This window comes from Podarcis erhardii, assembly GCF_964252035.2.
Source record: "Podarcis erhardii genome assembly, chromosome: 2".
Lineage (NCBI taxonomy): Eukaryota > Metazoa > Chordata > Lepidosauria > Squamata > Lacertidae > Podarcis > Podarcis erhardii.
Window position 1 is genome coordinate 71,327,582 of NC_138498.1, and position 22,906 is coordinate 71,350,487.

General features: G+C 40.9%; 1 protein-coding gene across 2 annotated transcripts in view; it reads right to left on the minus strand.

Moving 5' to 3' along the window:
* Positions 1-22,904, minus strand: part of USP4 (ubiquitin specific peptidase 4) — a 36,327-nt gene extending 13,423 nt beyond the window's left edge. The window contains exons 1-13 of one of the 2 annotated variants that reach the window (XM_081851287.1): positions 22,628-22,904; positions 22,069-22,196; positions 20,448-20,578; positions 17,104-17,230; positions 16,329-16,474; positions 15,508-15,566; positions 13,965-14,096; positions 12,822-12,939; positions 11,956-12,129; positions 10,999-11,157; positions 9,205-9,429; positions 7,555-7,638; positions 5,790-5,884 (exon numbers count right to left, since the gene is read on the minus strand). In XM_081851287.1, the coding sequence (XP_081707413.1) occupies positions 5,790-5,884; positions 7,555-7,638; positions 9,205-9,429; positions 10,999-11,157; positions 11,956-12,129; positions 12,822-12,939; positions 13,965-14,096; positions 15,508-15,566; positions 16,329-16,474; positions 17,104-17,230; positions 20,448-20,578; positions 22,069-22,196; positions 22,628-22,755 (1,706 nt within the window). In that variant the 5' untranslated portion in view covers positions 22,756-22,904. The remainder of the gene's footprint in view (positions 1-5,789; positions 5,885-7,554; positions 7,639-9,204; positions 9,430-10,998; positions 11,158-11,955; positions 12,130-12,821; positions 12,940-13,964; positions 14,097-15,507; positions 15,567-16,328; positions 16,475-17,103; positions 17,231-20,447; positions 20,579-22,068; positions 22,197-22,627) is intronic. The other variant, XM_081851288.1, reaches the window with a different exon arrangement.
* Between the last annotated feature and the right edge of the window lie 2 nt (positions 22,905-22,906).

The following is a 22,906-nucleotide window of genomic DNA, read 5'->3' on the forward strand; positions in this document are numbered from 1 at the left end:
GTTTATCACAGAAACAAAAACATACTCAATTTTTGCAGGAAAGTGCAAATAGTGACTGCCTGCCATATCTCAACAGGAATGCTATTTCACCAAACAGGGGCAACATCATCCTAAGTTAGTGTTACACTAATTTAGTGTCTTTGTGTACTGCATCCCAATCCCTTCTCATCCTCAGGCATGGATGTGAGGAAACTTTTGCTTCGTTTTTCAGCTAACCAAGATTACTTCTTGTATCCAAGCTGTGCTTACTATTAACGATGTTTTCAGGAAATAAACAGGATCATGAACCACAATTTGAAATTTGAGTCTCTAAACCATGATAAATGGTAAACAGCTTGTCTGGGTTTGGACATAATGAGTAACTATTATTAGCTACCCCCATCATCCCATCATTCAGCCCAGACACCGAGATCCAGCGCTGAGGGCCTTCTGACGGTTCCCTCATTGCGAGAAGTGAGGTTACAGGGAACCAGGCAGAGGGCCTTCTCGGTAGTGGCGCCCGCCCTGTGGAAGGCCGTCCCTTCAGATGAGAAGGAAATAAGCAGCTACAGTGGTGCCTCGCAAGACGAAATTAATTCGTTCCGCAAGTTTTTTCTTCTTGCGAGTTTTTCGTCTTGCGAAGCACGGTTTCCCATAGGAATGCATTGAAAATCAATTAATGCGTTCCTAGGGAGACCGCCTTCAGACCACAGCCTTCTGAAGGCTGGCGGTGGGAAGAAAAGCCCTTCTCCCACCGCCAGCCTTCAGAAGAGTTCCTGCAGGGCTGCCTAGGCTGCGGATAGCAGCCTGCTGCCTGGCGCGAGGGGCGCTCTGAAGCAGAGCGCCCCTCACGCGGGGCAAACACCTGCAGCTTGGGGAGCCCTGCAGGACTTCCCCGCAGGGCTCTCCAAGCTGCGGATAGCAGCCTGCTGCCCCGCACGAGGGGGGCTCTTAAGCAGAGCGCCCCTCACGCGGGGCAGACATTCGCAGCTTGGGGAGCCCTGCAGGACTTCCCCGCAGGGCTCTCCAAGCTGCAGATAGGGGCAGCAGGCTGCTATCCGCAGCTTGGAGAGCCCTGTGGGGAACTCTTCTGAAGGCTGGCGGGGGAGAAGGGCTTTTCTTCCCACCGCCAGCCTTCAGAACAGCCTTCTGAATGTTGGCGGTGGGGAGGAAAACCTTCCTCCCACCGCAAGTCTTCAAGACAGGTCCGGGAACAGAGGAAAAGCGCTGCGCGCCTTCCCCTCTGTTCCCAGACCTGTCCTGAAGGCTTGCGGTGGGAGGAGGGCTTTCCTCCCCACCGCCAACATTCAGAAGGCTGTTCTGAAGGTTGGCGGTGGGGAGGAAAAACCCTCCTCCCACCGCAAACCCCGGGAACAGAGGAGAAGCGCTGCGCGCCTTCTCCTCTGTTCCCGGACCTCCCACCGCAAGCCTTCAGGACAGGTCCGGGAACAGAGGAGAAGGCGCGCTGCGCTTCCCCGCTGTCCCCGGAGATTTTCCTATGGGCTTTCATCTTGCGAAGCAAGCCCATAGGGAAATTTGTCTTGCGAAGCCGCTAAAAATCGGAAAACCCTTTCGTCTTGCGGGTTTTTCGTTTAGCGAGGCATTCATCTTGCGGGGCACCACTGTATCTTATCTTTAAAAGACATCTGAAGACAACCCTGTTTAGGGAAGTTTTTAATGTTTAATGCTGTATTGTTTTTAACCCTTGATTGGAAGCCGCCCAGAGTGGCTGGGGAAACTCAGCCAGATGGGCAGGGTATAAATAATAAATTATTATTATTATTATTATTATTATTATTATTATTATTATTAAGCTGAAAGCTGATTCTCTTGTGACTACACTGGAGGAAAATGGAGGGGACCACATGACCCTAAGATTTGGACATGTAACACTAAACTAAGCTTTAGTAATCTGGGTGCTGCTATGAAAAAGGTCCACCCTTGCATTACTGCACACCATCCTTAAGTAGTGGGACACCCAAAAGGACCTCAGAAGATGTTTGTAACCTATGGGTAGATACATGCAAATGAAGCCACTAATAGCTGAAATGACAAACCATGGTTTGTGGTAGGCTAGCAAATGAGAATTAAGACAATCCTGTTTTGAAACGTGTTTTCAAATTGTGCTTTGTCCTAACCAGAGTTGGGTATGATGTCTCGAGTTGACAAACCATGGTTATGGCCATGACTCCAACCCAGAAGATCACAGTATCAAGAGATAGGAATGCTGAGTAGACCAAGTATGAAAGCTCTAACATAATCTGCATATATGTTTGAAAGCTCAAAATCATGATTTGGGTTCTACAATGGGATTAGTACAAAGTATAATTTGCATAATGCTGGAACTGAGATGCCTCGACAAGCCATTATCAACTTCCAAATGTATAAGAGCAATGCAGATACAAAATAAGGGAGAGTGTAATATATTAATCACATTTGTTAATAAACCTTAAAAGTTCACTTTACATTTGAAGAACTTCAAATGCTTCAGTTCAAAATGTTGTTCAAATCCATTCTTTTATGTCTAAGCATCATTAGTCAGGAAGCCTCCATTGATCCATCTAACTCAGTATGCTAACTGTCAGAGGCTTGCCAGGGGCTTAGTCAGGAGTCTTTGCCAGCTTCACTGCTATCAGGGACTGTATCTAGAATTCATTTTACACAAACATGCACTGCCTTTGAGCTGCCATAATTAATGAAGCATGTAAAGAAGGGGGGGGGGATAAGCAATCTTGTCTGCTTCAGAAACTGGCAAAAAGATATTTCTAAGTTCGTCTGGAATGGGAAAAAACCTAGAATAAAATATAAAATACTTATAGATACAAAAAATAAAGGAGGCTTCTCCCTTCCAGACTTGAAATTATACTATGAAGATTGTTAGAAGAAGTATACATGGAAAAATCAATAACAAATATTTTTAAGGGGGGGGGGAGAGAAACAAACAAACATTTTAGGTAGACTAGAACCGAGATGCTAAATTCTGGTTAAGAGAGGTTTTACCTCTACAAAAGTGTTTTGTTTGCTTTTCAACAAGACGTCCACCACCTGTACTCTAGTGTAATGCAGCCAGTTTCATCATTTGCAGCTCCCAAAGCACCAGGCTACTGAATGGACTCCACAGCACTTAAGAGAGCACTTGGGAGGATTTGTGTCAGTGGCCCATCTCATCTTGACATTCTATAGTGAGACCAAGGCCTTGACAGGTTCACTTACTCTATCCACCAGAAACTCCTGCATAAGATTCAGGAATCCACTGCATTCTATTAATCTCCATGGACCTCCACCCCTGCAGTGGGATGTAGGCACCACAATTCCAAACTTCACCAGGAAGTGGTCTGACCATGATGACTGTGTTGTAGAACCCACCCACCCCCTACTCCACAGAAAGAGACAGATACTACCACTTTCACCATCTGAAGCAAAGACAAGATCCAAGCTATGACCTACCACATCTTAGATAGATGATGAGACAGATGCATGGTTACCACAGAGACCATGAACTCAAAAACTGGCCCTGAGAGCCTCGGCACACACACTGAAGGTTACCCAGGACAATCACCCTGGGTTCCTTCAATACTATTTTCACAACCACCACAGCCATCAAGGCTGTTGGGAAACAGGGTGGACGGCATACCAGCAGCACCCCTAATCTGTCTCTATGGCCCAACATCAGGTAAAGACATTCTCATTCTGCCCTGAGGGCAAGAGGTGTACTAGTGAGCTGCACTGAAATTCTAAGAACTATGTCAAGAAAGTGGTACCTTGGTTCTCAAATGCCTTGGTTCTCAAATGCCAAAACCCCAGAAGTAAGTGTTCCAGTTTTCTAATGCTTTTCAGAAGTGTTTCCGGGGAACCTGCACCAATCAGAAGCTACACCTTGGTTTTCGAACATTTCGGAAGTAAAACGGACTTCTGGAATGGATTAAGTTTGGTGCTCTCTTTTTTTTGCTATTTATTTTTCCGTTTTTGTTTTTGAGACTTTTTTGATTGATTTGTTTTTGTGACTGTGTGGAACCCAGTTCAGCTACTGATTGATTTTGTGACTGTGGAAATGGATAAAAGTCCCCCATCCAAACAATGACTATCATCAGTGCAGGTAAGGGGGAAAAATAATTTTAATTTTTATCATCTACAATACTGTCTTATTTATTTTATATTACAGTACGTCGATTATTGCTTTCATTTTATGGATCAATGGTTTCGTGAGATAGTAAAATTCATGTTCAATTGCTGTTTTAGGGGTTGTTTTTAAAAGCTTGGAACGGATTAATCCATTTTGCATTACTTTCTATGGGAAAGCATGCCTTGGTTTTGGAACGCTTTGGTTTTGGAACTGACTTCCGGAATGGATTAAGTTTGAGAACCAGGGTACCACTGTACCTCTATCCCCAGCACTGAAGTCTGACCTGCTGTTGCACCGAGTAACTGGTCAGAGAGATGGGTGAGATCAGGCCCACCCAAGTCTTAGTTATGCTAGGTTGGCCTCTTTATCCTCCACAATCAAGTTGTGGGTGAGTAAATTCTTATTCTGAACCTATCTAGTATTTAACAAAACCATGTTATCATTTTAGAGAGGCTTAATGATGCAGCTCTATAAATACTACACAAAACAAAGCCAGACCCTCCTATTGCCACCAACAAATTTTCACTGTCACTTGATATCAATAGTCATTCACTGTACTGCCACTACCACCACTTCTCCTAACCTAATTTCACAATCTGCTTCACTTTAACTATTTTGAAGTTTCCTATTAAAGAAGTGCAAAATAATCTGCTATTCACAAATATTTAATGAAGTCCTAACTAAGTACAGAGAGCTTTTAGGAATTTAAAAATAGACAAATTTAGTTGGATTTCTGACATTCTGCAATCATATCCAATTGCTAGGAACTTAGTTTAAAGGCTCATCTTTTATAGTTCATATTTGTAGTCATAGCTCCAACACAATGGGAATACAATCCAAAATGCAATTCTAAGACAGTATGTGTATGTGTGCTCCCATGCATGTATACCGTATATACACACACAAAAAACCTTCTTAAAAAGAGGTGCATTGTAAGATGTCAAATATACTTCTTTTAAAATGTCTCTGTTCTAGCCATTTCTTACTTGACAGTGATGAACAAGCCCCATCCACTTACTATAAATAAATGTTGCACCAAACTTGCCCAAACTGACCAACTCCAGGATCAGTTTTACTGGTGCATTCCCAAAAGACTGACAAGAGAAGTACAAGGCAGTGCTCATGATGTTTATCCACCAACATTTCATGTATACGCAACTTTATAGGAATGTGTACATGATACTCAGAAAACAATACCTGCAGACACACTGGAAGTTGGGGGAAGGTGTATGTGAGGCAGGCTTACAGCTAACTTTAAAACTAGAATCCAAAGTTTAAGGTTTAGTTTCGAATTGTCACAAGTTCTCCATGCCTGATTTCCCAATGTAAATGTAAACATTTTCATGCTCTTTTAAGTTTCAAAAACGTTTAGTAAATTTCAGTGGAGATTTAGCATTCCATGTAACATAGCCCCAATGTTTTCTAGAATCTATTGGCATCTGCACAGCTAAACAATAAAAAACCCAAGAGGAAAATAGCAGCACACAAACACTTCAAAGGTCACTAATTAAACAGTATGTGTCCCACACCACATGATATCTCATCAGAACAACATACAACACAATGTAAGAACTACTGATCACCTACATAAATTGTGGGTACCAAATAATCTTTTCAGGCTAAACACTCAAATGTTACATAGCAGAAGTTTCTTATCTCTACTCTTCCCAAAGAATTGGTTACTCACACAAAGATGTTGTCCTTTGGCATAATCTGACTTAAGCTTTCATCCATCTGGAAAATTTTGTGGAATCGGTGATTATAAACATCTGTCACCACCATCTAAAAACAGGAAATAGTTGAGAATGGAAGTCAGAATAGCATAATGTCAAAATATAAGCCAAGTTCAAGAAAAATATTGAACATTTCTCCTAGGCATTTTCAATATTCTTCAATCACAGAATAATAGAATTGTAGAGTTGGAAGGAACCCCAAAGATCATCTAGCCCAACCCCAAGAGGAAGTTGACACCACTTGACACCAGTCAAGTGACTCATGAGAGATGCTTAAATAAGCCAACTAAGCAAAAAAACACCAGTAGTCAAATGAAAGAACTAGTACAATATACTGGATCTCAGTGATGAGGAATAGTTAAGACTCCTTGTGTTTGCTAAGAAAACAAATGTCAAAATTGAAGGAATAGAACTGGTTGCTTTAATAGCTTGCCCAGAGAAAAATCTCTTTAAGATTTCAAAATGGGCCATATAATTTGAAAAACAGCTGCTTGAAAGGATGGCAAAGAGAATGCCTAACAACCACTGGCAACAAAAACTTTGATCTGATAATAAGCAATTAGGTAGTGGAATGAAACAGGGTTCTCCTTCTCCCAAGGGTACTGGCCTAGCCACTGCTTCTTTTTACTTTCTTAATCCCAAATGTGTTCTTTTCCCAGCTCAATCACCTTCTCCACCATTTTCAGCCTACAGAGTTGAATTCAAGATAATTAAGGTTGGCTATCATATACATTAGGGAGCTGACAAAAGAAGTAGGTGGGAACTGACCTGAATACACTAACCAGAATAGGATTCCCTCCTATTCCCTCAAATCCCCATTTATTTGGTCTGGTTTCTAGAATAGCCCTTAAGTTTTGCATGAGATCACCACCATTAAATACACTCTCAAAGAGCCCATTAGAATAGGAATTGTTATTTTTCTTTCTTTCCTCTTAAATATTATCTCATTATAAAACATTAAGATGATGTCTTTCACCAGATGATTTCATAGAATTGTAGAGTTGGAAGAAACCATGAGGTTCATTTAATTCAACCCCTACAATGCAGGAATCTTTTGCCCAACGTGGGACTTGAACCCACCACACTGAGATTAACAGCCTCGTGATCTACAGACTGAGCTATATAAGATATAGAAATAGATAATCTTTCCAGTTTAAATAACTCTTCATTATTACACAAGATCAATTCTCAACTACATACAGAACATTTGCAACACGATACCAAATTCTGCTAAGAATGCCCTTCCTATTAAATATTTGTAGAATGTGCATAATTATCAAGGAGTCATCAGTGCTAAGGATCCAAGGTCTCACTTCGACCCAATGCTCACTTCAAGCACTTGGGGACATCTTTCAAAATGAGTGCTATACATAGTTGGTATTAGGGCAAGCAGAACAAGGACAAGGTCAGAGAATGGGCTCATGTTGACAAGCTGTTCTTGTCAGAGTTTTTATCTGAAATAGGACAGTTTGTTTTCATCTAAGTTTCTGTATAGACAAACATTTTAACATGTGGAAAGTGGAACGTAACTCCTCACTTCTTGCCCTAAAAAGAAAAATTTACCACCTTTTAAAAGATGTGCCCAATACACAATATCAAGTCACCTTCTTATAATGTTTGTTAAAGTTATTTTTAACTAATTCATGTATCATTTTACCTAATAACATTTTGTAGAAAACTGAACCCTTTTATTTATCACACAATATTATTTAGCCTTACATTTTCTGCAGGAACCCCGGAGAATTTTGAGAGTGCATCACACAGGTCAGATACAGCCCCCATCATTGGCACAATTACCTTGTACTGGGGAAAAAAGCAGAACATTAAACTTATACTGGGCAAAATAAACCTTGGTAAGGAACACAATTCTAGACTTAAGGATCAGCATCAGTAACCAGGTTTGATACAGGGTGTGTTTGCGTGTTATAGTCAGACATGGTTAACAGTTTACTGTGAACGCAGCTTCTGCTTTTCTCCTACCTGCTAGTAAGTAGGAGCAACAAACCACTACCCTTGGCTTACTGTTATGTCCAAAGCAGCCACCATTGTTTGTGCAATCAAGCAAAATTGTGAAGAAACTACATTTTATTAGGATAAATTTAAATGTAAAAATGTTGTCCTGTTATAAGCACTGCTGGGATTGTAAAAAGCTAATGGTATGACAGGAAAAAACTGGCATTTTTTACTCTTAACTAAAGCTAGAAAGATACACTGTATTGGGGGTTCAGCTTGCAATCTACCAAGAAGCAATTAATACTATTACTAAGGGGGTCACTATTGTTGATATCTAATATTAGTCATATGCAATATACACCCGATGACTTAACTTAATTGATTTCAGTGGATCTACTCTGAGTACAATTCAGTCAGATACTACCCTATGTAGTTTGTGAGGTATAAGTTATGACACTTAGCAACAAAATTCAGTTTATAGAAGACTCAGAAATATGCAGAAGACTAGGTTGTGAAAGATTGTTTAGTGGAAACTACATCCAAAATTATCAGCCCATAATTACAGGCCAATTAGGTTTCTTTGTGGGAATGTTGTTGCTAGGCGGTGACTGAAAGCAGAGAGGTCATCTCTGATTCTTGGGCTGCAATTGTGGCCAGGGCTTCACTTCTGCGTGAACATCCTTGGGGTTCCCTTCTCCCTGCGTGTAATATGACTGGCAAATGGGATCTCACCTGCTGAAAAATGGATTGGACAAATTCCCTCTCCAAACATGTAGATCACAAAACATACAGGCGAGGTCAGTCTCACTATGCTCAGTTGGGCTTACTCACAGGTGAGCATGCTTGGAGTACAGACTTAGCTGCCTTCCCAGAGCCTCTGTAAAACTGATCTCAAGATTGGATATTGGATGCATCTTTTCTCTGCGTGTACGTATATAAAGCACATATAATGCAAAGCTGGTCATTTTACATGCTGGGGTAGGAAGGCTTGTTGTGAACTGTGTATTTTAAGACAGCAATGTTTGTTCCAGCTATATCTATTTTAAATTTGATTTCATTCCATTTATCTGTTGGAGGTAAAGGTGTTGTACATGATCTCTTCCTCTGCACATTTTTTCCTCACAACAATCCTGGAAGGTAGGTAACTAGAAAAGGTAGGTAAGAGAGGTTGTAATTGACTCAAGGTGATCATGTGTGCTTTATGGGGAAGATGGGATTTGAACCTGATATCTGAGTGTGTTTCTATGTACATTGAGCAGACGGGAGGCGTACAACGCAGCTCACACAATGACCCTTAGTATTGGAATTGTAATGCTAAAAGCAGGCAACCTCTTGTAAGTTGCAGAGGGCACAAAACACTACAATTTGATTTTTCTGTCTTTCATAACAAAGACCAACATGAACACCTCTACTTACCTGAGTAGGTTTGCGCTGTGGATCTGCAAAAACCAAGAAAACCTCCATGGTTCGATCTTTCTTCAAGGGCAATGGAAGGGTTAAGTAGCAAAAAGGGTCAAAAGTCACGGAAACTTTAGAACATTTGGGGCAGACCAATGTGGATTTGAAGAGACCGTGGAAAATATCTACAATTATAGAGTTATTACGCAATCGATGATTCTCCCAAGCTTCTTTTGCTACCACCTGCAAAAAATAAAACACATTGCAGAGAAGCAGAAACACAGTATAAAGATTAAGATGCAAGTTCTGATGAAACATCTTTTATCTGTAGGGAAGGTTATTGAAATACAATAGAAGGATGTGATGTGACAAACTGATGCTGAACAACTATGTTTGTATGCAATGAAATCATTCACTTATTGGTATACCTGTAATTCAACATGCAAGTGACCTGCAACAGAACAGAACAGAACAGACTGTACAAGATTATTGCACCCTAGTGTGTAGGTGAAATTTGCATGGTATGAGAGAATCCAATTCTAGGGAGGGAATTCCAATGTCACACTATTACAAACATTCTGTCTGCCTAAGCATTTCAGTTTGCGAGATGGAACAATGCCCCTCCTCTTCCCCTGCTGTTCTGGGGGTTCTCCCAACCACCCAAACCAATTTCAGAGGGAATTTGGGGCACACAGGGGAGGAGAAGTGTTCTGTGCAGGGCTGCTGCTGACAGTGAATCCCAACCTAGGGAAAGGCAGATTAGAGGTCGCTTCTAGCAAGTGAGCAAGGAACTGCTTAAGCAGTACTGCAGCGCAATTAGTAATGTACAGTCAAACCTAAGAAATATGTAGCTTTCGGCAATGTTTGGTCCAACTATGATCGTTGTGACATTCATGCAAAGGCAGTTATTTAATAAACACTACACTGGGGTGTGCGCGTGTGTGTATGTGTGGCATCAATTCTCAAAATTACCGTAATAAAAACTAGGCCTGCAATGGAAAAGCAGCCCAATTAAGTGAAACTTTAAATTGGGCACTGTCCCCAAGTAATTATTTATGTCATTCCCTTTCAAGCCCTTGTTCTACTTCGGTTTAAACAGGGCCAAGAAAGGAGGATTACAGCAACTTACTGCAACTGGAAAGGGTCACCTGGCTCTCAGGTTTCCCCAGCCAATCTGGGTGGCTTACAAAATATATAAAACATAATAAAGCATCAAATATTTAAAATTTCCCCCCCCAAAATGGTGCTTTAGCTGTGCAGGTCTTATGTTCTTAATGAGAGGAAGGACAGTTATAGCTGGCTGGCCTCAAGTGAAAACAGCTAATGTGATCTCTATACTGTAGTTAAGTTCCAGCCAGCATCAGTCACAGTGATCTGCCCAGTGTCCTGACAAACTGTGCTTTGCCATGCCTGTTGTGATCCTGCATCGCCTATCTGGACTCTGCCTTTCTAGTATGTGCCACTAATTTGATCCAGCTAGGACAGGATAGCATCACCCTGCCACTAGTGGAGTTTGCCATGCAACTGCTTGCACAATCTCGTCCACGTATGCATGTTCAAAATTAGGAGGAAGGCTACCTGCTTATCAGACCACAGGGCCACACTCACAATGGGAAGCATATTTGTTGAAGCCTGGCTAAGAGTCAATGGTCCCAAGTGGACTGATTCATGGGTTCATTTGCTAACAAAAAGACATCCTCAGTAAGAAAAAAAAAGGAACTGAATGGGCAAAAATAATTTGTAACCTATGTTGAGTGTTACTCTTTTATACCATAATTTAACTCCAAGCATTGGAATGTCTATGCAGCATACCGAATCAGGCCTGCCATTAGCATCCTTCAACTCCAAGTAAGGTTTCTTTTTTACTCTGTTTAGATCCTCATGCAAACCATCTAAAAGAAAGGCCAGGAGCTCTTGGGAATCTTGTTGCTGGTACCCTGAAAACTGAGGAGCAAAGCGGCCAACCTGGGTCTAAAATTAAAAAAAGAAAGGGAAAAATAACATTAGGAAGATGCATGTGAGCAGTGAAGGGAAAAGCAGTAACTCTAGCCTCATTTGCAGAATTCAATGAAGATTAGCTAATTCCTAGCAATAAACTAATGTCAAAAGATAACAAGATGTATGAAGTCTCCTCTCATATCAGTTTCTTTGGATAACAGTTATCAGATATAGTTGCCGTATGGTTAATCCATGTAAAATTCTGTGAAACTCACAAACGTGCTAATAATGTACATTTGTTACTTATTTGAATACAGAATATCAACAAGTGATTTGAAGATCATGTGTACAATTTTAACAACTATTTCAAAAGCAACTCAGTGTACAACTAATTTCAGAGAGATATAAAGTTGCTAACTTTCAGCTCAATTTTATTTGGAATATTGCACTTTACAACATACCATAGTGGTATAAAACAATAAAAAGTAAACAGATAAAACAGTTCTCAAAAAAGAAGTCAGATAACTCCTAAAATCTTGTTAAAAATCAAATTATATCAGTAAAAGCTTTAGAAACCACAACTATTCTAAACAGAATGCATGGCATTTCCCTGCAATATGCAACATTCAGTGAATTATTAAGGGACTGTAGCACTCAGGAGTCCATATCATACTTAGCATTCTTTTAAGTTCAACCTAAGCTACCCAGCTAGACATTTTAAGATGGGGAAAGTATTTCCCCAAGGGCTAACATTAAAGCTCCATGCAGAAAGCATGAAACCAAAAATGTCACTTCCTCTAGCTGTGTTTCAATGACAGAAAGTCTACTTACTTTGAACATGCGGGGGGCCACGTGAGAATTTCTCCCAGACCACATCTGTTTGATGAGTTCTGCATATGCTTCTGCAATTTCTCCTCTCATTCCCAGAGGATTCTCCTGATTTATTTCAGCTTCATACTCATCTTCCAAGAAATAGTCAGTCAGTGGAGGGGTGTTACTCAAACACTAGAAGAACATTCAGACACAAGAAATACATAAAAAAGAAACCCATGCCAACAACCCATTTTCAGCCCAATGAAAACTAAAATTGTACTAGAGTCAGCAAAATCACCCTATACAGAACTGTATTGCAAGCTACATTAAATATTACATATGGAAACTGCTGAAAGAAGAAAACTGAGTAATATGTACTAGCTGGGTTATTTCTATTTTGGGAGGACAGGGTCATAGCTCAGGGTAGACCACTTGTTGTGTATACAGAAGGCTCCATGTTCAAACCCTGGCATCATCATATAGGGCTGAGAGAGTTTCATGCCTTGAACCTTAGAGAGCTGCTGCCAATCAGCAGCCTGGTTTGCACACAATGCTATTCCAAACAATGGCTAAGTATGATTGAGTGAGTGGATTCTCGCAGCAAAAAGTGTAGCCACTTTGCTCCTCCCTTGGCCCTGCTGCTCCTGTGCTACTCATAGAGGAGCCAGGGTTTGGTTTATAACATATCGGCAATACGGAGACCAGGGTTCTGACACTTGAAAAATGCAGCTTTCTATCTTCCATTGTAACCCACAGCATTATGTAGGTTTTCCAAGCTGTATGGGAACCTAAAAGTTATAAAATTTAAGATGGGGGAGTATAAAACCCAAGCAGTACAGTGCCTACCACTCTAGGTTCTTCAGCAGATTATACCAGTTCTTTACCTGTAAAGCTGAATTCATGAAGCATGTGTTTCCTAGGTTACTGAGCCCACAGAGACCAGGCTGTGACTGAGGAGGGCTATCCCTGTTGTTGTAGGAGTTGCAGGAAAAGCTAGAACCTCTGGAGGGGGAAAACATACTGGAATATGATAACAGGTTGCAGAATATTTCGGCTAAGAAACTATTTTACAGCTATACAAAAATAATGTATATTGTATTTCTTACCCGCCCTGCATCAAAATTTTATGGCGAGTTTACAGAATATAAAAACACAATACAATTAAACACGTAACTCAAACTTAAGACAAAGCAAACTTTCCAACTGTTCTATAGTATACACATGCCTACACTATAAAATTCCTCAGACCTAGTTCTCACAATCAAGTATTATGAGGTAGCCAGTCTGCTGCCTGACTGTACCATTTCATACTGTAGGTGGAGACTCACTTTACTGATATTATATTTTGCTTAAAATACTCATATCCTGCTTTTTGGTTTCCAGAACATTATGCTAATGAAAAACAAAACCAAGACTAAAACTAAAGTTAGGAAAAACCACCACCACCACCACCACAAAAAACCCCAACCAAGCAGGATAAAAAGAACTGAAGTCAGAGGGTCCTAAAATCTTCCAATGTAATACTGTATTTGCCAGGCATTTCAAAACTACCGTATCAAGGAAAAGGCAATGTGAATCTGCTTGACAGAAATTGCCATAATTTTGGTGCCGTGACTGGGAAGCCTTGCCTCAAGTAATCACTCACTACACCTCTAGGGGCAAGCGCCTTGAGAGCACAGCCTCCAAGGGAGATCTCAAATGTCCTAGTAGGTTTATATGGGAGAATGCAATCTGGTTTAATGAACTATTTTAGAGTGGCATTTTATTCCTATCAGCTATTGTATGATAAAGTGCTATTGTAGGAAAAATTGACAGAACTCATGCATCTTAATGGAACAGTAACTGGCAAAAAAATGCCGGAGGGCCATGAAACTGAAGTTAAGTTTAAAGTTATACATAGCTAGCTTCCGAACAGTGGAGCCATGAATGCTTCAGGGCAGAACCTTATTTAATAAAGAAGAGAATGCATAAAAGTATTCAGAGAAAGGAAGTTACATAATGAACAGCAGACACATTCTTGCTATTACCCTTTGCCAAGGCTGGAGCAGTTCAAACTATAGGAGTTATTGCTATCACCATTTGTTATGGTTGAAGAGGAGCAAGAGCTTGCTGATGATTTTGAAGAGGTAGCTAGATTTCTGCTTGTTGCAGTGCTTGATCTGGGAGGGAAAAAAAGTAGTAAAAATCCCATCAGGGTTTTTGTTGCTGTTTTTTTAAAAAAATTCCTGAGAGTCTTTAACTGACTTTTTAGTATAGTTTACTATTTTAAACTGTTTATTTCTGGATTTCCAACCCAGAAGGAATGACTTCTGGTTGAAGAGGTGGGTTGTTTATGAGTCAATGGAATTAGAAATCTAGTACTCACCCCTCATTCTGTATGGAATTTCCCTATTGTAAAATACAAAGGAGAACTTATGCAAGTGGTACTAAGCTACACAAGGCAATTTCTTACATGGCAGAGCGCATGATACGATGCGCCGTTTGCATTCCAGCTGATTAAGAGTTCTCCAAATAATTGCTAGGAAAGAGCCATACTTCTGAATCAGTGTTTGATCCACAATCAATCATTGTAATTAGTACTAGGCTAGCAAGACTACTAATCTTAACTGGTACAAGGCCTCAGATTCATATTTGCATGCTCATAGCGTAAATCTGTCCCCTCCCAGCAGAACAGAAGGCAACCAACAGGATTTTTAGGACTAAAATTAATCTACTAAATGAAATGATTATCTTTTGAAAAAGATGGCTTAAGTAGAATAGATATTCCTTGCCATAATCTACCAGTGATTTGTAAATACTCTAACATTTTAACTACCTGCAGCTGTAGTCAGGGGCCAATAAGAATTGTAATGCCTGATACATTGGGTGGAATTCAATGTTTCATCTTCCAATAATTCCACCTATGCAAGTCATGTACTGTGCTAGAAGTTCTTCTGATCTTTCCCAAGCCAATTTGTGGAGCATGTGGGAGGCAGAAGGGACGAAAGCCCTGTGGGAATCTTTTGTAGGGGCAGGTTAGGTGAATCCTTACATGTGGCTTAAATTGTAGATGGCTTTGCAACAGGCTCAGTTCAGAATGAAGCAGTGCATAGGATAGTTCTTCACTGTTTTTTAAAAAACTGAGCTGCGCATTTCACTACCTCTTAAGGAAAGTATTATTTCAATATTGTAAAACTAAGATTAATTCCGTCAAGATTATGAGAGGTAGAAATTTAACTTTAAAGTATGTTTTTGGTACTTATTTTTTAAGTCAATGCTACTTCAATTTAGAAAAATGAGTGTAACAGGACTTAGGACATTTCCTATCTCATTGTTTAGCCTGAAAGCTCTCAAAAGTGGCTAACAAGTTAAAATACAACAGGACAATAAACACAATGTAATAATAACAGAATAGAGAAAGAAGCAAAATAGTCAGTGTCATGCCAAGTTAAACAGTGATAGAGACACCTCTCAGACCCAAATTAGACAGAGGCACAATTCAGACATCAGAAAACCATGGTTTGGTGTTCAGGTTTTGCAAAGTCTAAACTGAGATAGAAAAACGGAAAGCATAAATAGAGAAAAACTTACTTTGTCTGAGATTGCCTGGGCCACGTACCGTCTTCATTCTTCACTTCTATTAACACTACCTTTAAAGTTAAAGAAAAATAATAGTAAAACTAGGTAAAGGGAGTGCTATCTTATAGATCTGGGCTTTCTTTGGTTCCGTGCAGAAAAATACAAGCTAATCAGTGCTTACAAAACAGGAGATTCCCAATTAAATAACCCCCATGCTAACACCTTAGGATGTACAGAAGGCTCTGGCAGGCTTTTGACTCAGCAGCATTTACAAGTTACCATTTAAGGAATCAGCATCTACACAGAAGAGTTGTTCACACTACTGTGGCAATTTGATCACAACTTGTTTTTTTCAGGCCCACAAATCACACAATGGCAGGAACAGCCACCACATGCAGCTGCCTCTATATGATTGCTGCTAGGCTGTGAATACAGTAGCTCTTCCACAACGGCTGGCGTTTGACTGAACCTGGCCAAATAGTTGAGAAACCAGCTCAAATTTCAGAATACTTTGTATGACTTCATAATCACATGGGATGGGATCCAACTTCCAAGTCCTACTAGCAAGAGCTCTTGCTAGCACAGTTGGGCTCCCCCCCCTCCCGCGTGCCCCAAAATTGGCTTGTACAGGTGTCAGAAGAACCCCCAGAACAGCATGCCAAGGTGGTGGTGAGGAGGAATAATTCTGTCTGGCAAGCTGGAAAGCTGGCCCTGACAGAATGACACCAATAGTATTACCCTGAATTCTTCCCATTGCAACTTTTTTACAAATTGCAGCCTTGTCGACAGCCCACAGGGTGAGCAATACAACATATGATATTTGAACTTCTTACCTGTCCCTGATAGAGCCCCGCATCTTGTATAGTACTGTCGAGTTTGCTTAGCTGCTCATAAGTATTACTCATGTATCTGCTCCACAGCCTAATTTCTTTTCCGTCAGGAATATTAAACTGCTTTCGCATTTCATTTTCAATAGTAGCTGGTAAGAAAGAGACAAAGTTATTACGAGCTGTATTATGACTAGGTTGAGAGGTGTGGCTCGTTCAAAGTGTAAAAACGTGCTTATTTACTAGTGCTAAATAAACAAGAAGGTGTATACTAATTCTGGATTATTTTACACTGGTGAATTATTAACTGTATCTGTACATACCAATTTTCTGTAAAATTTAATTTCTGACTATAGCTATATTACCTGGAATAGCTAAATATTATCACTTTAAAAGATAAGGAATCATTTATTTAAAATGCAGCTAGGGTTATTTGAAGCTGACATTCTACTACTACTGAAATAACCAGTCGCTGGTAGGATTGTTTGAACAATGGCAGAAGCATCTAAAGCTGAAGAGTAACTGTCAGTTCTAAGGACAAATAATAAAAGCTGGAGTGAAATTGTGGTTTAGCAATGCTATAGGAGGATCAGATAAGTAGAAGCATTCACCATTTCACAGGGGGAAAAGAAGTAATTTCAGATGATTGTGAAAACAAAATTTGCAAAAAGAAAATGGTAAAATATACTTGCCCCATTTAATGAACTAAATAAATTACTAGACACCACTAGGTGTAGATGTGTTTCAAGGTGTGTTGTGGCGTTAACAAACAGCTACTTACCAACGGTGTCTGCTTTGCTGAAATAAGAGCTCTTAAGATTAGCAGGATCACTGTTCTGACACAGCTTCAGCTCCAAAAGATAAACTTCTACTTTACAGTGCTTCACAAACAGTCCATACTCCACAACCTAGGAAGAAAAGGCTTCCTGTAAAGTAGGTACAACAAACTATTCTGAAAGCAAATATGTAGTCTAAACTGAAAGGCTCCACCCTCAAAGTATCCATATCTTGGCCTGATAGATAACAGTGCCATCATCTAGAGTTTCACATAAAACAGAAATCCTTGGTTTTAACTCTAGTTCTACAACTGGCAAAGTGGCTTCAGATAATCCTGCAGAGGTTTCTACAGCCCAATCCCAAGTGTGTTTATTTCAAAATTAGCTCCACTGAAGTCAACACCAACCAACGGTTATAGTTAACTATTCTTCTTAGCTATTCAAACCAAGAGGTAAGACCCATGAGGGATAAAAATCAATGCTTTTTAAAAAAATAATAATAATAAATAAAATAAACAAAATTTAAATTTAAATTGAATTTTTAAAATAAAATGCTTTTGGAGGAAAAATTCTTACTAAAGATAGTTTTCTATTTAAGTTACATTATAGTCCAAAGGCTATTCATCAGGAAATAAGGATTTGTTTTAAGTTTTTCATGTGTGCTAAAACTCAGTCTAAGTTTTTTAAAAACATGCTTAACATCATTAGTTATCAAACATGGATACATATGTTATAATGTTATTGTTTTAGTTAAATAAATTGTTTAACTTGTTATTAAGGAAATGATCATTTTTCTCCTTCCAATAAAGAACAGCAGAAAAGTTGTCCAAATATAAACTGTTAACTTATTAAACCTCACAATAATTTCATAATCATCTGTCTATGTATTTCTAATAGTATAACCAAATCAGTAATTTTTGCTATAACTGTAAAAACTACTCTGAAAATTTAATATTCCAAAAATGAAACCTTCATTTGGTTGTAAATATTAAGATTATATCAGCAAGAATATAGTCTTTCTGTTAAAAAATGATTTAAATCAAGTCTTACTGGATAATGATTTAAATCGATTTGATTTAAATCAAATCCACCCTGGTAAGACCCAAACAGCAAAGGGCAAAATCAGGTTTACCAAGATCTCTTTTCCTCAAACTGCCTACCCAAAGTTGCTCTGGAGAGTTGGGAAACACTGGCACAAAACTGGAACATCAAATGCCTTGACAAGTTGAAGCTCCATTTTTATTGGGGAGTCCATTAACATGATTGTAAAATTCTACCACAACAAAAGAGGAGAGCTGAATATGACCATCCAGGTCTCTTTATCTGGTCCTGTAAACCAGGAGTCAGCAAACTTTTTTTGGAGGGGGCCAGTTCACTGTACCCCAGACCTTGTGGTGGGCCAGACTGCACGCACACACGCAGCAGAGGCTTCTCTCTCTGTCCCTCTCTCCCCCAGGCCCTCCCCTTCCCCTGCCTACCTATGGTGCTGCCAGTGCAAGGGCTGGCTGGCTCTGGAGAGACGCTGCTCTCTGCCAACTGCGGCTCCTGTGCCTGCCCTTGCGAGTGGCAGGGGTTGGCAGCAGCGGCAGTGGGATGAGCAGCCTGAAAGGGCTGGCTGGCTCTTGAGAGGCGCTGCCCAAAATGGTGCTCAGCCCGCTCCCCTTCCTCCTCTACGCCAGGAGGGGGGAGGCGCTGTGGTGTGTGAGGAGAGGGGTGAAAATGGCGCCCCCAAAAAATGGCAGCGCAGGAAAAAAATTAACGAAGAAAAAATTAACGAACAGAATCCACACAATCCACAGACCATCCGCGGGCCAGATCCTGAGGGCAATTGGGCTGGATCTGGCCCTTGGATGGTGGTTTGCCGTCCCCTGCTGTAAACTTTCCATAGGTCACACGCTTCACCGGCCCTGCTTTATACTCAATGTTTTTGCCTGGCTGTAATGTGTCCAACACATAACACTAGGTACAATCTTCTGGCTCAGGGAAAGGAATGAATGTTATGTAATCATTTGGTAGACACTTAGGAGATGGTTTTGTTTTTCATTTCAATTTCAATCAATAATAAAAGCAATAAAAGAAAAAAGAAAGATCAGTAATGGATCATAGCAATTTGCTAAACCACTGAGGCTCTTGGGCTTGCAGATCAGAAGGTTGGTGGTTCAAATCCCCGCGACGGGGTGAGCTCCTGTTGCTCAGTTCCAGCTCCTGTCAACCTAGCAGTTCAAAAGCACACCAAAAAGTGCAAGTAGATAAATAAAGCGAGATGAGCGCCACAACCCCAGAGTCGTCTGCGACTGGACTTAGTTGTCAGGGGTCCTTTACTTTTTCATTTATTTTAACTGTTTGATAAAAAGGTAATCTAAACAAAACTAAAAAAGGGAAAGGGGGTTTTGTGGGGGAGGAGGGAGAAAAAGGGGAATTACCCTTCCTATTTTACATTTGCACATTCCTTTTAAGGCCTACATTTAAAAAGCATATACTGTATTTTAGCAGCAATATGGGCATGTTTAGCTTATTCTGAAAATGGAATTATTCCTATGACATATCACATGCTCTTTTCTACATTGTTCATTAAAATTATACCAGATTGCATTAGCATGTACTATATATTATTTATTGCACAGTTAACTATTTGATTTAAGATCCAGCCTACAAAGCAATTTTCTGCATTGTCTAGTTACTTGGAGTCCTGCTGTGTTTCTGAAGTCAGTATACATTATCTCTTCCCCTGAAAAGAAGCATTCCTGGTAGAAGGGTCATGTGGAGTGTCCTTTACTCTTTGGATAGGGGAATACAGTAAAGGACACTCCACATGACCCTTCTACCAGGAATGCTTCTTTCCTCTCAGTTCTTCTCTTTCCTCTCCTCCCCATGGCAACCCACTCTCTAACCTGCTCCAGTCTCCTCACTCCACACAACCCTCCAAAATTTTTTTGAGATCCACAGGGGTAGCAGGGAGAGGAGAACAGCCAGTCCCACTAGCTGATGGACACAACTGGATACCACCCTTTAACTTCATCCTGTGTTCTGGCTAAATGACTAATCAACAGAGTACACGGCAACTGAAGAGAAACTTTCTCCTCTACTAAGGAGCTAGAAACATTCTGTAAAGCCATTCTGAAACTGTAGGAGCCATCCTAATACTGGGAAGAGCAGTTCATTTTCTACCCTGTATTTCCAGTTATTCAACCTTATACGTCACACAATATATCATTATTCTCTGCACCAGTTAAATGACACCTAAATATTCTTTATAGTGTTCATTTCTCTGGGTAGCTCAAGAGATAATTCACACAGTTCCACAAATTGGCAAAACAATGTAAGTTACATAAAGATCATTATCACTTACCTTTCTCACTATTGGTTTCTGACCCTCTATACAACCATACCAATTTACTAATTTGTTCCAGGCTTCAGTCGGAACCAACACATAATCCAACTCATCAATGAGATGTTCTTTCAAAGTCTGAGCTTCTGAGTCTAAAAAGGAAAGGAAACATAACAATAAACAGGAGGATAAACAGTTCTCCTGGAAATCCTGAATAAAACAAACACACTTTCAAAGTGACAGACACTTTTGAAAATCTAACTTAAGGTAATTTAAATAGCCACATCAAAGTGAGTCTTGAAGAGACTCAAGTGGTATTATTTCACAATCTAATTTCAGACTTCCCTTCCACACATAATTTCAAACTATTAATCAAATAAAACCAGCTGTATAGTATTTGAATAAATACTAAATAAAAGTATTTAAATAAAAGTACAATGCAGAACTGGAAGACTTTCCTATACCAATATGATCCAGAGACTTAGAGAAGCAAAATTAAACTTTTTATGTTTGTAAACACTTTCTAGTGATTTCCTGGGAGTCAGCTAGACTGGTAAAGAAAAAGCAATTTATATGCATTGTATGTGAGATATAACATTGCACTACCAGATGGCAGTGTGGAGTCCTGTTTTTCTCTACCTGTCTTCCCTGTTTAAATTTACAATGCTTTAAACTGAAACACTTCTTTGATATGTCTAGATCCAGCCATGGTCTGAGGAACACAGCATCTATATTGCCTTTTGCTGCTAAATTTAAATAGCTCTACCTATCAACAATATGTATTACTTTAAATCTTTTAAAGAGTTGCTCAAGTGTTATTTCTCAGGACTGTATCTGGAGAGAGGTGGCATGTCAGAATGGTGTGTTCTTTCCACTGCTTCTGCTGCCACTGGGAACCTCTTGCAATACAGGAAAATGCGATTTCAAGGTATCTAGTCTCCCAAATAATGAAAGATCATGTATAAAGCAGGCTTCAGATTTTAAGTTATCACCTTACCAAGGTCAACTTTGTGCCACAACAAACCTGAACCAGTACTAAGCCAAGGAAACAATGTGCACCTGGAGCTCAGGGGGCGAATCAAAAACTTATTCAAACACAAGTTTGAATTCAGTGGATATGCCTAATGATTTGAAGTTCTATGACACAATATACGAAGCTAATAATGATTTGCAACCAACTGATTTACAACACAGAAGCAGATGTAACGGTTAACTCTTTCAGTTTCCATTTACAAAAAAAGGAAAGTCGTCTGCTTTCAGGCCTAGGCTGAGTGGAGAAATACAAAAAAAAAAAAAACCCCACAGGAAGGGTGTGGAAGCCAAGAATGAGACACTTATTTAAGGGTGGAACTTCTAAGGCTTGTTACAATACTAGTTATGATTGCAGTAACTGCTGATGTGACAATCATGCTAGATTCCATCATAGTTTTTCCAAAGCAAGCTGCCTTATCATATAGAAAAACTAATATCCCTACTTAAGAATTGGGAAAGTGTACTGGGAAAGATTGGAGGGGAAGGGCACTGGCTCCCTTACTGTCAGAACATAGTCCAAAAAGTAGTACTGTGCAGTGACATTTTCCCTCCTCCACTTCCCAGTCCTTTCCAAACTCCTAATCCTAATCCCCTCTCCACACAACTTTACCTGCAAAAAGCCCCGAGTTATCAATGGGTCCCGGGAAGAGATTCGGTTCTCCAACGTTGTACAAGTCCCAACTGTCAAAGCCCACGTATTTCTTCCACTGCTTGAACCACCGGCTGTCAATTAGGAACCTGCAATAAAAGGGGGAAAAATACGCCTTGAGAAGAAGAGGAAGGGGGAAGAAAGAGTAATAAAACAAACAAACGGGGCAGGGTTGGAGCGGGAGGCAGGAAAGGTGAACGAAGTTGCTGGAGGGGACGGGGCGGAAGAAGAGTGACTCAGCACCAGCACCGGCACCGGGAGGGCCCGGCCGGCACCGACCTGCCCTCTTCCTGCCACCAACACCGAACTCCCGGGGGGAGCAGCTCGCGCCTCCTGCTGCCCCCCCCCTTCCGAACACCCGCATTCGAAAGCCAACAGCCCGAGCGCGCGGAGGGCCTGCGCGGAGGAGGCGGCGCGCGCGCGGCCTGGCTCTCAACCTGACACCCAGAGGCGAAAGGGGCCGCCGCGCTCTCTCGCTCCCGCCGCCCCACCCGCCACAACGGCCCCGCTCCCTTCTCACCACGACTCTCCCGGCCGCAGCGCCGTCCCCAGCAGCGGCATAAGTTCCGCCCGCTGCGTCCCGGCGTCCGGCCTCAGGCCGGCGCCGCCGCCTCCCCCGCCGTCTAACCCTACTTCGGCAGCCGCCATGACAGTACTGCAAGCGCTTTCGCCCGGCCGGCCGTCCCCAACTGCGGATATCCTTCCTCGCCCGGCCGCCGCCGCCGCGCGCACAGAACGCCACTGCGCAGGCGCGGCGACGCCTCCGGGCGTTCGGAGGGCAGGGAGCGCCGGGCCGAGC